Source organism: Saccoglossus kowalevskii, chromosome 13, assembly GCF_978046115.1.
Source record: "Saccoglossus kowalevskii chromosome 13, keSacKowa6.1, whole genome shotgun sequence".
Lineage (NCBI taxonomy): Eukaryota > Metazoa > Hemichordata > Enteropneusta > Harrimaniidae > Saccoglossus > Saccoglossus kowalevskii.
In genome coordinates this window covers 25,909,612-25,926,124 of record NC_140653.1, presented here as the reverse complement: position 1 = coordinate 25,926,124, position 16,513 = coordinate 25,909,612, and the positions used below count along the sequence as shown (strand labels likewise).

Sequence of the window (16,513 nt, the reverse complement as noted above, 5' to 3'; positions counted from 1 at the left end):
AATAGTCATGCGATCTCCCGTTTTGCAGTGACCCACATACATAAAAACCATTAAAACACCAAGATTACGTTGAATGTCATTTATTCTAAACTTGCCATTCAGGAGGCATCGTGATAAGCACCTTTTAAGAACAATAAATCACAAATATTAAAGTACGATGCACAAACAGGTAATTATCCTATAGCAAGAATGACGTGCAGATAGTTTTGCCTTTGGACCATGATACGAGTCGACCTTATTCAGTCATTATAGATTGATTTATTTGAGCTAGTATATGTTTAAAGTAGCCTTTTTGTCGAGACTTGGGTAATTGCTAGTCAATCGCCGTCCTCTGGATATAATAGCTTCTGTACATACACACAGGATTAGTTTAAATTCTAAAAACCTAGTCCGCTTTCAATATGTTTATTTCACAAAAAAGTATTCTGTACAATCGTAATTGTTTAAATTGCTAAATATACTTAACTTGTGTGATCAATATGGACGGAGTCTAACACAATTTCCTGGACGAAGATGTTCATTGTAGCGACGTGGACGAATTAATGCACAGTGTGTACCAGAGTGTATGAAACGGTATAATGGAATTAGAATTGCGTTTTGTGCTATAAATTGTGTTCTCAGCGCTTGATAGTGAAATTGTGGAACACACTTTGTGGAAACAAATTGAAAGTCAGTTAGTTGTTTGTTGAAAGATATAAACAAGTTATTTTGGTCGGCTCTGTAGTTGGGTGGAATACATAACAAAACACCTTGATGTTACGTGTTTCTTTTTTTGCTTAGCTGTTTTTGGCCAAGTTCCAGCTTTCATTTCATAAAAAAATCATTAGAATAGTTGACAACGATGCATGACATTTTTGACGTGCATAGCAATGCCCCGCAGATACATATGAAATTCGAACATTTCTAGGTGGAGTCAATTTGAAAACTAATTACTCAAAACATCGAAGTTGTACACAGGAAACGGGAAAACATACGCCTTGTTTCAACGTGCTATCACGCCGTGCAGGATAATTTTCATAACAGTCACTCCTCCACTCAGATCAAACCGTTGATTCGTGCATGACCACCTTCCATATATATCAAAATACTTACCGGTGTTTGATCTCCAAAACTGTGTCACGATTTAGTTAGACTGCTTCGCAGAAAAAAAAAATGGTAAACAGCTGAACAATGCATTCCCCTTAGGTTAGTTACACCAGAGTAGGGTCACGGAACGGAATTTCACATATGCCTTTTGTCGCTGAAGTCAATAGTAACAGTCACTACTAAGTGTATGAAATGATGCGCATGATATTCTTTGACACACGAATAAATACCACTATACGGTATCTCATCTGTATGTTTTATAAAACTATTCGGGTTAAGTATGGATGAAATGTTTTTGAAAAATAACTCTTGTCAAATTCACAAAGACAATGTCATACGTGCGAGTTTCACAAAGTACTATTGATTGCCAATCACGACGGCGGTAGTGCTCCCCTGTTGAACTAAGCACATTGCGTATCATTGCCAGTCAAGTAGCATGAGCAATCATGCCATGACAGACAATTATATATACGGGCGATATAATAGCGGTCACTTCGATAATCACACTGTTAGCGACTAGGGGCAGCGGGAATTGATTAATGTGGGGGTATGCTGGACAAAAAGCTCACAGTAATTACAACGTTATTTGAACCTTAAACTGAAAACAGCATGATACCGCCTGAAGCACATGGATATTCGTCTTAGCATATGCGTCAGGCCGTATCAATGCCTTAACGTGATTCTACGTTCCGTCAGGCTCTAGGTTTACTGTGCGGCCACATGGTTATACTAGCCAACAGTCCCTCCATAGCAAAAACGTTGAATATGTATACTTGCATAGTTATAGTGTAATTGACCATATGTCAATGTTACAGTGAATATATCTTTTTTACTGAATACCATTCCATTGAATTTAACGCATGCTTAAGTTAAATGATATTACTGTAACGGAATGTACTGAGTAACTATTATGAAAACTAGTAAAAAATAATTACCTTTCCGTGGTCAAAAATACATACCACTATTTGACTCTAGCAAACGGAGGCTTGTTGAATGGGGTGATTGCCAGTAAACACACATATTTTCTATTCTTACTATGTCACTCAGAACGGACTTAGGAATGGTTAATTTTAAGTGATTTTTCAACATCTCGAGGCCTACCGCAGATCAAATCACCTACAAAAAGGTCAACACATTGCTATATTGTAAAGCACACTGTATTTCACGTACCGCTGAAGGTGCCTCATTGTTAATATATCAGTGGAGTGTAAAATGTTCTCGTCCGATTTTTAGCGAGAGCTAAATCAAACGATGTAGAGGTTCAAATAGGCACCACGTGTTACGCATGAGCGACCTTGTGATTGGATTTGTAGTTCTGAACGAAGCACTTAGCCACTTGACCTAAGCAACACGATTGCGGAGATAATCCCGCGGCTGTTTTATATAAATTCTGACAAGTGTGTGTATTTTACATTTTACTTTCCCTCGACATTTATAGCCTGATGGTGCCTTATCTCACAGTTGTCAGATCATGTCATTCAATCCATCTTATGTGTATTGTGTTCTAATGTAAATCCAACTGGGCATATGTCATATGAAGTAACGCCATTTTTGGATGGCAAGGTGGCGGAATGATGGATGCCTCGCATATTTATTTATTTATTTATTTATTTATTTATTTATTTATTTATTTATTTATTTATTTATTTATTTATTTATTTATTTATTTATTTATTTATTTATTTATTTATTTATTTATTACTCCGATTTACTCTTGTAAGTTATTTTCATCAATTTCACCACAAACTTAAACGCACAAAGCATCAATAAATTGTAAAGTATACCAAACAAACGAAATAAAGTATCAATAAAATAGATAGTTCACAAAGAGATATTTGTACGTGTAACATCACTCAGACTTGACTTTGAAGCTACAGACAATTGAAGGTAGGATATTTGAAAATGGCAAATAGTTTTTTTAAATTAGCAGAACAGTAACTAAAAGTACGCTTCACTTCACATAAATTCACTCGGGCCATAGCTTTTAATGTTATAATGTTATATAAGTTTTTGCATCAATATTTAACAGATACAACTCGACTATATTGTAACAAATCCTCATTTTGTTTTCCTGGCATTTATACGCATTCCAATAACCTAGTAAAAAAGATGTGTAATGTTATTATTTATATTTACACCGCTATCGCCGTGTTTGCCTTTCTTCGGTGATCGGCGTACACATGCTGCGGAGAGGGACACGCTGACACATGCATATTTATCATTAGTACAGACGGCACCAAAGTAGTTTATTGTGGTTGTGCCCCAAACTCTGTCTTTCTGAAGTACAGCCCATGTAATGTACACACTGGTTTGGTACGTATGACCTTAACCATTCAACATTCTGACAAACCGGGAAATGATAAATCTGTTAACAGTGGTAAATGTAGTTCATGACATCAAATCGAGCAGGAGAACGCCATTGAGATAGACATTATCAATATTGTGCATCAGTGACGTTCATTTATGCTGTCTTATGCTGTAGGTTTGTATGACACCAGTTATATGACAAACAAATATGAACATGTTTTACAGTATTTTTGAGAGGGCGTGAATAAAACTGAAATTCATATATATATATATAATGATTATATTATATATATCACATATAACTGTAATATAGATAACTTTATGAATATTTAAAAGACATAAGCTGAGTTTTAAAAGGACTTGAGACGTGTTTTCTAACATTTTCTCTTAATCCGTGTATTGTTGAACCAATTTGTTTTGTGGTACTATATGTATACACACATGGTAATGAGTTATGTCATGTGACATATAGTTAGGATAATAACATGCATATAACTGATTTGTTCCTCGCTCAAAAAAGTACTTTTTACTGTCTAGCTGTTATAGGCATGTACAGGAAAATCCCAACATTTCATCCCATAAATATTTATTTGATATTACAGAAAAATAATATCATGGATTAGAAATGCCGATGCCACTTTAATACCTGAACACATTCATACTACTATTCAATCATTGATTTATATATTTGTTTGTATTATTGATTTAATCTGAAGTATATATTTTTTTTATTTTAATGATCGCGTTTCTCGTTATTGAAGATTTTGATAAATTAGATGAATCCCAAGTTTGTTATATCAATTCCCGCGACAGTACAAGTATGATTGATTTTCTTAATATCGCGATTTCAAGAAAAAAAATGTTAGATATAATTTACAATATTCTCATGAGATTAGCTATCACGGTCGAAAACACCGTATATCAGACCCAGATACTACAATTGTATTTTTTAAATTAATTTCAGAGTATGACAAGTTTGTCGATTTTTTTTAAATATAAAAAACGTGGGATGTTGTACTGCTGTTGCATGGTTCAGTAAAAATGTTTTTAACGTGCATCGTTTTCAGTCTGCTTGAATAATAGTCCTCAAGTTCTATTACAAGTCCAGGAACACTAAACAAAATTTTGAAAAATAACCGACAAGTACATTGCAATCTTACAAAACAGTACATCGTCAAATCATAAAAGAAAGATATATGAACCCCATAGTGTACATAAAATGATACTCAGTCCCTGTACATAACTACATACAACTATTCATAATAACACATGAGTACCGACTTCCCTGGTGTGCAGATTTTAGCGCAACAACAATCAACTATGTTTGGTTGCTCATATTAATAATAAAGGTTCCTTTGTTATAATTGAGTCAACTAGAATTTGTTCCAACTTTATTGATTTCATGGAGTTAAACAATTAATTAGTGGCACAAAATTAAATATCGATGTAGTTTTGATGATTCAATTGACTAAACGGCACAACCATGACGCAGAAAAAAAAATCATATAAAGCGCTGCCATCACATCGATTGCTCTCAGGTGTTGATTACAGTGTCCTAGCTCCGATGTCGTCTGCTTCTAGATTAATATATTGGATTGAATTAAAGCCCTGATAAAAGTTCATTTAATCAACAACCAACATATACGCCTAAGGCCCGCTACATATAGGCAGTATAGAGCTTCGTGTAATCGTAAATCGTGTACGATATGAAGTCTTTCTAATCAAAACTAAGCCGTGACAATATCAACAAACATATTCAATTCCACGTATCATGTTTCTGTCTCGATTTCCTATAGAACACTATTTTTATCACACATTGTTTGAAGCTATGCCCGTTTATGAAATCTGACAACTGTATATTAATAAATGTAATATATGTGTACATTGTACAGTGTTGTTTCTATCACCCGCTGTGCAAAAGAAAATAACGTGGCAAGGTCTCTTGCGGTCTGCCGTTTTTTGATTGTCATTGAATTATATTGTAATGTACTGTCCAGTGATGTGTAGTATGCCATAAAATGAACGAAATGTCGCATTTGTTGCTCTTTTTTTGTTAGAGACCAAAATCAATGTAACTGATGGCAGCTCTGTAACGTATAAACCCATTAGACAAATTAATGGACCTATCTTACGTCATTAACTGATTGATATATGTGATTGAGTTCGTTTTCCAAACATTTATGAGAAGGTGTATGCTAATTTTTTGCTAGCTACGAATGCAGACGTCCGTAGTAAACTATATGCATATACAATACCTGCCTCGTCACCTTGATAGGCGTACTGAAACGCTGTTGACGGTTAATGGTTCTCTCACTCCACGTTGATGGAATGTCCTGCTCAAAAAAAGAAAGAAACAGTGGTTTTTTTGTGCACATATGGATTGAATTTTGAAGGTTTTTTTTTTAGATGGACATTAGTTAGCTGTACTGTCTCTACAAATATTTGCTGGCTTATATGCATATAGGTATGCTATGCTTGGCAAGTACGCGTACTCATAAAAATAACAGACGTTCTTTCATGCCGAGTGCGTATATGTATGTATTTTTAACTCCTTGACATACCAAGTGTGTTAACTTAGATACATAGACACACTTTTATTGTAACTTCGATTATAACGATTCCGTGCTATAGCATCACTTCAGTTAAGACAGTTAGTTGGTGTGTTTCACGGGGGTTAAAAAGAAGTATCAATCAAGTTCTTGATTTTTCATGCCAAATAGGAAATCCAAAAAAAATTCTATAACGCAAAACTTAAATAAGCTACACAAGCTGCAAGGGGGTTTGTGGGACGTACTTTGGACTGTCGAATATATTTGTACTGATATTTTCAGTAATTTTAGCGACTTTCCCGACATCAGATGTTGAATATACACTCAGTGTAAACGTGGCGACTGTAGATATATCATATCAAGCCTCAAGGTTTCGTTTCTGTCGTGTGCAGATTGTTTATCTGGATTATCGAAAAGGTATGACATACCTATGAGTATTCTGTGAATAGTGTCCGTATTACCTGTAATGACTGTATAACCTAAAGCATAATTGATTGAAATTACGTCTACGTCGTTGATTGAAAACGAATACATGCCGGCTAGGCCATTGACTTCTCTAAATGGTTCAAGCTAAAATTCGTGTTATGTCAGCAAAATAATATATGATTTAATCAAAAACAATTATAATATAATATGTAATTGAAAAAAAAATGACAAATGATGGTCCCTGATCAGCACTTCAATAATTTACTTCATTAAAATGTTTTTTGTTTTTGTTTTTGTTTTTTGTATTCCCAATATAGGAATGGCAGCGTTAACTTTCAGCTTAGAAAGAAATATAGTAAAATTCGACTAACACTTGGACTTCATTTATAAAATGATGATATCTTAAGATCTTTCGATGATTTTTTAATGTTGTCATTTAATTATCTTTGTCGGGCCACTTACCTACTGGCATAGGTTAATTTGTTTAATTTGTCGTTCAATTACATTTGTCAGGGGATTTACCTGATGGCATGGCCTAACATCGTTATCGCATTGACTTTCTCTTCAACATCTGTACATGCATGAGGATATCATTAAACGTTTTATTAGTTAATTGGTCAAAATCATAAACTCCCCAATTTTGTGTTGTGTGTGTGTGTGTTTTGTTACTATGCCGCCCAAATAAGATATAGATAATAAATAAATAATACATAAGGCAATATTCCCATTAATTTAATGATCGAGACAGCAGTCGTATGCATCGGAATATTGTGACTGTAATTACTACAACTGCAATCATATTAATTCATGCATGATTGCAATGCTCGTTCTCATTGAAACGAACAAAATACGCAATAATAGTGTAGTTCGTGTCAGATAATACGTCACTTGCTTCCATCGACCCAAGATTTCAATACCTCGCATAGTTACGTGACTGATTTGTCAAGTAGTAAATTTGGTTGATTTCCCTATTTACCTTTAAATTCTTTTAGCTGTAATCTCTGAAAGTGTTCTTTTCCTGCTATAGTAATCAAATTTGGCGGAAGTGTCATAAGCGACTAACCCAAATGAGGAAACACCGGGTAAACTCGATCTAAATTTGATGGAAATAAATAAACCAATCCTGGTTTAAGACAGATAATCGGGATAGCAGTGTGGCCAATGCTTGTGATAATCAACACTGATATCGACGTCGCCCTTGAAGTTTGATTCAAGATGAAATTGACGACAGACCGATTAAATGAACCACGCTGTGTTTTACAAGTTGTTTGCCATACGTTACAAATGATGAATTCGGTCGGTAAATTAATTGGGTGAAATCCTATTGAATCGGTGAATTGAAAACCACGACTCTATAGACGATGCAATCAGTATGTAATATGTCGTCAAATGTACGTTTCCAAATCAATGTAGTATATGTACACAATTGTATGCCGCGATACCGCCTACCGTTTCACTGGACAATGGTACAGACACTGAATTGCAATTTGAAGAATAGATATCGCCTGTTCGGCGAATCTTTTCTTAGTACACTAATATTCTAACTATTATCAATAGTATCTATATACACTTATTACTACACTGATTTGTCTGTCTAGTTTCAATATGCGAAACTGTGAGTTACGATACTAACATTTTATTTGGACACTTGTCCCGGGAATTTTAATTGAGGGTAATTTCTACTTTCTATCTCCATATTAAAATGCGACTTCCAATTGAATATTTTGGCAATCGCTTATTGGCATAACACCGTGGAAATATGCAAATCATATAAATATGCAAACCGATCCAGTTTAGGCACGTCAGACGTCGTGTATGGCATGCCGTGTACCGGTATACGTATAATGCCCAATGTTATTCCGTCGCCGCTAATAACATACTTCCGCTATAATACACGTTATTGATTCATCTGGGACCTTGTTTCCAGTACCCGCATCACTGCAGGGATTATTCTGATCACGTGTTGGAACTGTCACTCACGATCAGCACTTGTGATATATATCTGTAATATCTCAACTTTTATAGAGTAGTCTCACCTGCGATAATCATATCGCAATTTGGACATTTAAGTCTCTTGTGGATGAAATATACTACTGCAAATTATTAACAGAATAAAATTTGTATATACTAAACCGACAGACCATGATAAACTGATTACGTTACTAATACTAATACGTTACTAAATAATAATAAGCTAATCTAAAAAATCTATAAATTCAAATATAATTGTTGCGAACAAAAAAAAAATTCACACAACCAGTTGTCTCACATGCAGAAAATAACTAATTTTCCGTCAATGGACCTTATTTTGTGTGTTATTTTTTCTAAAGATTATTATTATTATTTTTATTATTATTATTATTATTATTATTATTATTATTATTATTATTATTATTATCATTGCTTATGTAGCACATAATGTTCATAATCTTAAAAATACAAAAGACGGAGCTTCATTTTGTGTTATCATAGAATCCAACCATTACATGTGTCCTAATTAAACCTAAATAATTATTATGTGTTTAGATCTGTTCGCTTTTTACTACACTTCAGTTATGCGCTGTCTACAATTTAGATAATGAAGTTTTTACCATCAAGCAAACCCCCACCATGGACCGTAACAAATTGTTGTTTCTTAGAGTGTTGGCTAAGAAAATTAAAACTTCCAGCATTAGTTTTGTACTCCCAGCCAGTATTAATTAGAAATACTAACAATGTCATACACATTAAATTTGTCCATTTCAAGGTTCAATGTGGAGCAACTTGCAAGATTTAGCCTGATTGGCCACACAACCCTAATACCTAACAGTCAGACCAATCAGAGAGCAGCTTACAGCTTCAACAGCTTCAACGTATCAAATTCTGCCTTGTATGTATGCTTGTAAATTACAGGATAAAATATCAATAACAAAGCAATACGTTAGCAGTAAATCATAAAGGATATATTGAATATGTCTATCTGTCACAAATTGTTTGCTCGAATAAGCGGAAATCCTTAAAACTCGTTAAAGTGAATGGTTTATTTAAACGAAATGGTGTTTATGAGGCAGATGCCCTCGTGCGGGCAAGTATAAAATGGATATTAAAGGGCGGTAGTCGCGCCGCGTCCTGTTCGATATGGGACTCATAGCGACGTATACAACGCGTGTAAAATACATTATTTATTTACATGAAATTCGAACACGCGCTGCGCGCCGACCAACGCGCTTTTAAAATGTAAATCTCATAAATGTTGTCATCATATTAATACATTTGTGCCAATGATAAGTGAGACAAACATTGACCCAAGCAGTGTTTGTTTAACGTATGAGAACTTTTATACAATATATTGTCGAAAGATTGATCTGACTCTGATGATTGCATTAATATGTACACGCAGTTCTTGCCTTCTTATATTTGACTATGTCTCTTGGTGTTTATTGTATTTTCACATTGTGTCGTTTTTAAAGGACGCTGGTCGTCGTGCCGCGTCCCGTTTTATATGATACGGATCTCATGACGACGTACACAACGCGTGTAAAATACGATGTTTATTTACTTGAAATTCGAACACACACTGCGCCGCGACGAGCACCACCCTTTAAGATGTACATGTACTAGTGAGAAACACGTGTAGCGTGATAAGAACATCACTCGTTGTACGTGCTACTAGGAATGTTAAATTTAGCCTGGGTCACATCAGTGTGTAAGATGATTAGGGAAATAGGCCTATGTGATTCACCGGGGACTCGGAGTACTGACACGTCCTTCAATTTCTTTTTATGTATAACGTATCCTCCCATTCTCCGCCTTAACTCGTGAATTCTGCTAAAATACCGTCTAAATTCGAAATGCAGGGCCACACACAGCGCATATTATTCGTTATAAGTTCGGTTTCAGCGATTATTGCAATGTTATCATTAACACTGTAGCAATACGAGTATTTGATTCTCTGAAGTGCGCGCAGTAATTAGCCGGTAATGATTTTTTCTAGATCACGGCGATTGGCATACACAGCACATAAAATCGTGACGTGAGCTTATTCTATAAGTGAACCTGAAAGAGAGACAATCCAAATCAAGATCCGCTGTTGTGCTGAATTGATAAGAAGATATAATTACACGTTAATGGAGGCTGTTATTGGGACGCCGTTTATTCTCTCTTTTCCTGTTTCCAGTCAGAATATATTTTATAAGCCTTTTGTTGTTTTTTCGCCCCAGCCTTGGGTCACGGTTTTCATAGCCGTATTAATTCACTTTATATGCGTCATAGTTAATCTGATTCGGTAGTAGTTTAGTTTTCAAACAACAAAAAACGTACGTAGATCAAACCCTAGGGTATATACATAGATCAAGGCATGGCGCCCCCAACTTGATTTTAGTTGTATGCCATTTAATGTAGGCGTAAAAAAGATTTCCGTGTCAGTAGAATTGGCATTGTTATTCGTTCATGAAAAACATGATCCGAATTGTTTTTATATAAACACGTATTTATGTATTATTGAAGACAAACTGTTTTATTTATGTGGACAGTTATTGTTGTTACCTTGAATACGTATAATTGTTTATTTTGAATGGGAATTAACCACAGGAGTACCACACTGTACAAAACAAACTACCTTATCGCGAACAATAATCTACTAATAATCTACTTGGCATATAACATAGCATCAACATATCAATGTGCAAAATTGATATCGAACTACCAATTTCGAATCTTTAATCTCAACTGATCGATGTGATACTTTCAATGGAATTCAGAACGTAGTAATCTTAATCAAAAGCAAGGCGTCGTATTACTGCAGTCGATGTCTAACGCTGTACGAGTGGTGACCGTGGTGTTGTGACGTTTTTGCTATTTCGTTAAAAGCATTGTGTTTCTGTAATGTCATTGAGCCATTGCCGGTCATTTCATCCACACTTGACAAAGGTGCTATTAATCGTGTAGTTGCTAGCCTCAATTGTTCAATATCACCACACATCAAAGTTTTCTTTTAAAGACTATTGATGTTTTATTTTTTCCCCGCACACTGATTGTTGACGTCAACGTAAAGCCGTCAACTAAACTGGTGTTTATATTTGATGCGTCTGTTCTGTCGAACGGTGATATTAACATGAGCTCCCATTTGTTCTTATATATGGCAAGCGTGAATGAATACGAGCCGCCATACAGTGATCAGATATACTGTTAACAGCGTGCGTAGAACCCCCTAGCTGAAAAGACTCCGAACAAGTGTCATATGGCAGTGAATACGTGGATAATGAATTCAATGGGCGTGGATAAACGCTGCGATGCTAGTGGTGGATGCTTTAGTGCAGAAACAACATTTGGTTGATACACTGAATGAACACACTGCTCTCACTGAAGCAGTACATATAAAACAGTCAAGTTAGAGAGACGGCGGAGCGTACAAGTCATAGTAAACGATCTAACCATGGCGGATGAAAACTTTACTACCTGGTGGAGCATCACCACCGAGTCAGCCACCGATACGCTTTCAAAGGGAAATGTCTCCGAATTGTTGAACTCTACTGTGGAAACGTATACGCCGTCTGCAACAAGCCTGCTGCTGTCGGCGACCGAGCAACTCGTCACCACGCTGAGCTCGTGGAACGTCACACCGAATACGAACGGAACTACAGGTTCAATGTTTAGCCCCCCACCAAATGACAATGGCTCCTGGTATCCGGCTCTCCCGGATTGGTGGGCAACATTGAATGATAGAATTGGGATCATTCTTCCAATTTGCTATGGCATTATATTCGGCTGCGGTTTTATTGGTAACCTGTTGGTGATTCTGGTCCTGACGAAATACTCCAGCATGAAAACATTGCCCAATATTTACATTTTGAATCTTTCCATCGCTGATTTTCTTTTCATGTTCACCATACCTTTTCTTTCCTACCAGTTTATAGCCAACAAGTGGATATTCGGCGCCGCAATGTGTAAAATTGTGATGGCCTTCGATGGCATGAACCAGTTCACGGGAGTATTTTTACTTACAGCGATGAGTCTGGATCGCTACGTAGCGTTTGTGCATCCCATGAAATCGCTACGGATTCGTACAGTTCGAACGACACGGACGGTATGCGTTACGATGTGGGTACTGTCTGCATTGGTATGTCTGCCACTTTGGATGTACACAAAGAGCGACGTCTCTCGTTATGACAATAACACCGTTTGCTTACTGGACTGGCCGGAGGAGGTCGCTAAATCATTCCTAATTTATGCTTTTTTGCTTGGATACGTACTGCCCTTGATTATAATTTCATGTTGTTATTTCATCATCGTTAAACAAATACTGACAAGCAAACAACCAGGCGGTAATACATCGGGAGTGAATCGAAAGGGTTCTAGACGCGTTGCAATGCTAGTCATCGTTGCTGTTGTAACGTTTGCGGTTTGTTGGCTTCCTTTCTACGCCACCCAGCTTCACTTTGCCTTTTTTTTGGAAGGGTTCCCATCAATGGCGGCGATGATATCTAATTATGCCAGTATTTGTTTAAGTTACGGAAACAGTGTGATTAACCCGATAATTTACACATTTGTTGGAAGAAACTTTAAGACGAACATATTACGCCTACTGCGTTGCCAAGGAGACTCATACAAACGATCGCAAAGTACCTATTTGTCTGGTAGTCGAGCAACAGTGCGCCAACAAAGGAATGGCACACTGAACCCGACGGGAGTCAAAAACGTCCTTTCTACCGTGTCAGTAAACGATTCGCCCACTCGGAGTGTCGATATGATGACATTCGACAACAGCGCATTCAAGAATGCTTCGGCGAATACGCTAGCTGCCGGGTTCAGTCAAAGTAGCACTGCAAAAGTTACTACGAACGATCATAAAGTTGAACCAAAATCAACATCTGGGAACAAAGACACTGTTGATGGTACATCTACGACCAAAATGTCACCAGTCATATCACAGAGAAATGATGCACTTGTAACAACAATGCCGCATACATTGCCAAGGGATACAGAATCATCGGGTAATGGGGCAGCGATTATTGGTGACGTAGCATGTACTGGCCACGTGAACCTTGCAATGGACAATAGCGATGGCGAAACCGACTCCCCAGTTCACACTGAAGCCTGAGAGAATATTAAATACGCCGTCACGATCTGTTGGTATTTATAAAGCACTGCTTATCAACACTCGATTACATGTACATATATTGTGTATCATCTATTCTGTTTTACATTGAATTTATATTTGACATTTATAAGTTGAGAAAAACAAATGCGTACACAACGCGCATCATCAGCACTACTGTGTCTTTCCATGCTAGGTACGTGAAGTATACTTCATTCTGACCAAAATGCCTTACCATCCGTCCTGAATAGAAACAAAAAACGTACCATATGACAGTTTAATTTATTCTCCATTGTGGTGCGCTTAAACAAAGCCAAGTTTGTAGTATGTGTCGCTGTCAGTCACAAGCTTTGACATTCTGTATGGCTGGTAGGACACGTCAACATATTGTAGTTTAGTCTGTTTATATATATTGCCGTCTTTGCTTAGTCCTAGCTATATAATTTAATAAATCTAACATCGGGGTGTCAATGGCAGATTACCATACAAATAACCCATATGCGGACATAATTATTCTGTTTTGTATTAAAATCAAATAACAGATATAGTTATAAACATTATATGTCTGTATATCATGGCGGCAATTAAATAGAAATATGGGTCTATCGATGTAAATTCATTGTTATGCTGTAAAAAATAGCATCATTTGTTTGATTGATAAATACGGGTGTAGGTCACGGGCGCTTACCACATAGTGCGGAATAATAATATTATTATTGTTGTAAGTGTATGAAGATGAGAACACCAAATGTGGATACCATGAACTAGGTGATGCATGTACACTGTAACATTTGTCATGCTGTAAAACAACACAACACCGAACACTCATTTCGTATTGCCATCTTTCATCGATGCCCTAAGACAAGAGACGCGCCAGGGGAGAGATGAGGTTTCATTTGGAAATTAAGGAAGACCATCTAAAATCTTTTACATAGATGCGGTTTTAATGTTGCCTGCTAGCACCTCTTTCGTGATTGCAGTGACGAGTGCTGCACACAGGAAACTCATTGGCAATTTGTCGAACCGGTCATCAAGTTAAAATTGAATGAAAATTGAGTTAATGTATTTTACTGGTGAACCATGCTAATAGAAAACACTCACACGCACGCGTGTGTTAAATCTACCGTTCAGGTTTTATGTACACTATCGCATATATACTGGCTAAACATTATTGGTGTCTCAATGAGCAATTTCTCTTGTAATAGACTGACCGAATCAAGTTGAGTCTATTTTACATTACCTTTTTTAAACCATTGAGGGAAGATTATTTGATTTTATCATACATCATCTCCATTAAATGATAAACGTTGTATATATACTCTATCGATGACGATATAATTGTATAGATTGGTCAATTAAAATATATTATTATACTAAGATTTGCGAATGTGCAATATGGTATGTACACTGTCGTTTTACCAAGTTCTCATTAATTAAATTAAAGATTTTACCGATTCATTGTAGTATGTTTGGATGAAACGTTGACTGATATTTATTTCCTACACGTTGTTCGAATTCGCGAAAACATGAAATGAAAGTAGGAATAATAACGTTTCTAACATATCGTGATGTATTGGAAATAAAATTAAAGTTCCCGGTCTATGTCCGTGATACATTTCTTTGGAATGATGGCCGAATGTTGTTATAAGAACATAATGACACTTGAGTAAAAGATCGAATCGGCGAACACGATGCGTTGTCTAATTTGTTCCATTCACGTTATACATGATGCTTTACTTCTAATATCGTTTGAACTAGAGACGAATTTCCATGATTTGGTCGAACGTCGAATATTTGGAATATAATGACTTTTTCGCTCGGTCCTGGCACGTACTCAATGACATATGAATTAGAGGTTAATTTGGAGAGTAAAGCAACAATTCAACATTCATTTACCTTTTTCTGAAATCCATTAAGCTGTGTATCCAGACAATTTACTTTTTAAATTAGCCTGGCTTGAAAGTTTACACAGAGTCTTAAGGAACCCATTGATGATGGTGCGATACAGAGGGTGGGGTTAGATTTCAATGTAGGCTATTCGGATTTCTGTGATGATGATCAGAGATTGAATTACGAGTGAATTCAAAGTACGTCTGCAGTGAGCGTACATAGTTGAGATAGCTGAGATATAAGTCTCTGTAAGATCGGTTGAAAATAGTTTTGGCCAGTTACCAAGTAACTGCAAACGCGACCAGATGTATCGGATTCAATATTCTTGCATATAATGTCGGCACTTCCCGGAGAAAAATCCAAACATCAACTTACTACATAGTCGGCTAACCCGACGATGTGGTCGTATTAACGAGACTAAATAACGTGTAATTTCTATTAATGCATTCTGAACACGACCAATGCATGTCGGTCTACTGAAATGATAAATTCATATGTCGCCAATAAATGAAATAACAAATGACGTCACACGTGTCGGTAGCATATAGTTAGAATAGAACAAACATAGAACAACATATGGTCCATATGGTACAGCATAATATGAGCATAGCTTTAAATGTATTCAGGATTTTGTTTGCTCTGGTCTTCTTAGAGATTGCATTGAAATTCCGCGTGCCCAGGTTATGTTATTTTGTGTTACATCTGTAATCGCTTCACGATTTTGTAAAGTAGTTTTCTGAAGCGTGATACAAAACACAAATAACCAATACTTGTTTCTTCGAAAACAACAAGGAGCTGTGCAAACCCAGAGTTAAACCAAAACTACTTTTGAGCACGATTTAAATTATATCTTCAAACATATGTTATTTTATGCACTACGTCGCGATAGACAATATAATTACTACTTATACACGTTTCGCATGCAATGTAAACAACAATACGGTCACAATACGATAGCCGTGCCTACCTATATATATATACATATATATGCATGATTGAGTGTGATTGTAACAGATAGCAATTCTTCTTCAATATCACCAGAATTTGGATTATTTGAACACGTAGTACGGAACAATTCACACTTCCATGTAATCAAAGTCATATAAAAAACTGATTCACCGGGGTATATGTGAATAGCTCCCTTGTGTACAATATCCATATGCTTACATTGTTACGTTTT

The 16,513-nt window shown here is 36.2% G+C and overlaps 1 protein-coding gene across 1 annotated transcript; it reads left to right on the top strand.

Annotated features, from left to right (window-relative positions):
* Positions 1-11,624: 11,624 nt before the first annotated feature.
* On the top strand, positions 11,625-14,897 carry LOC100368149 (somatostatin receptor type 2-like). Its single transcript, XM_002738988.2, has one exon. It carries the CDS (start codon positions 11,782-11,784, stop codon positions 13,444-13,446), a length of 1,665 nt encoding a protein of 554 aa, XP_002739034.1. The 5' UTR covers positions 11,625-11,781; the 3' UTR covers positions 13,447-14,897.
* Positions 14,898-16,513: the final 1,616 nt, after the last annotated feature.

Excerpts from the sequence above, each read along its gene's own strand:
- LOC100368149 (XM_002738988.2), top strand. The coding sequence starts at position 11,782 with ATGGCGGATGAAAACTTTACTACCTGGTGGAGCATCACCACCGAGTCA.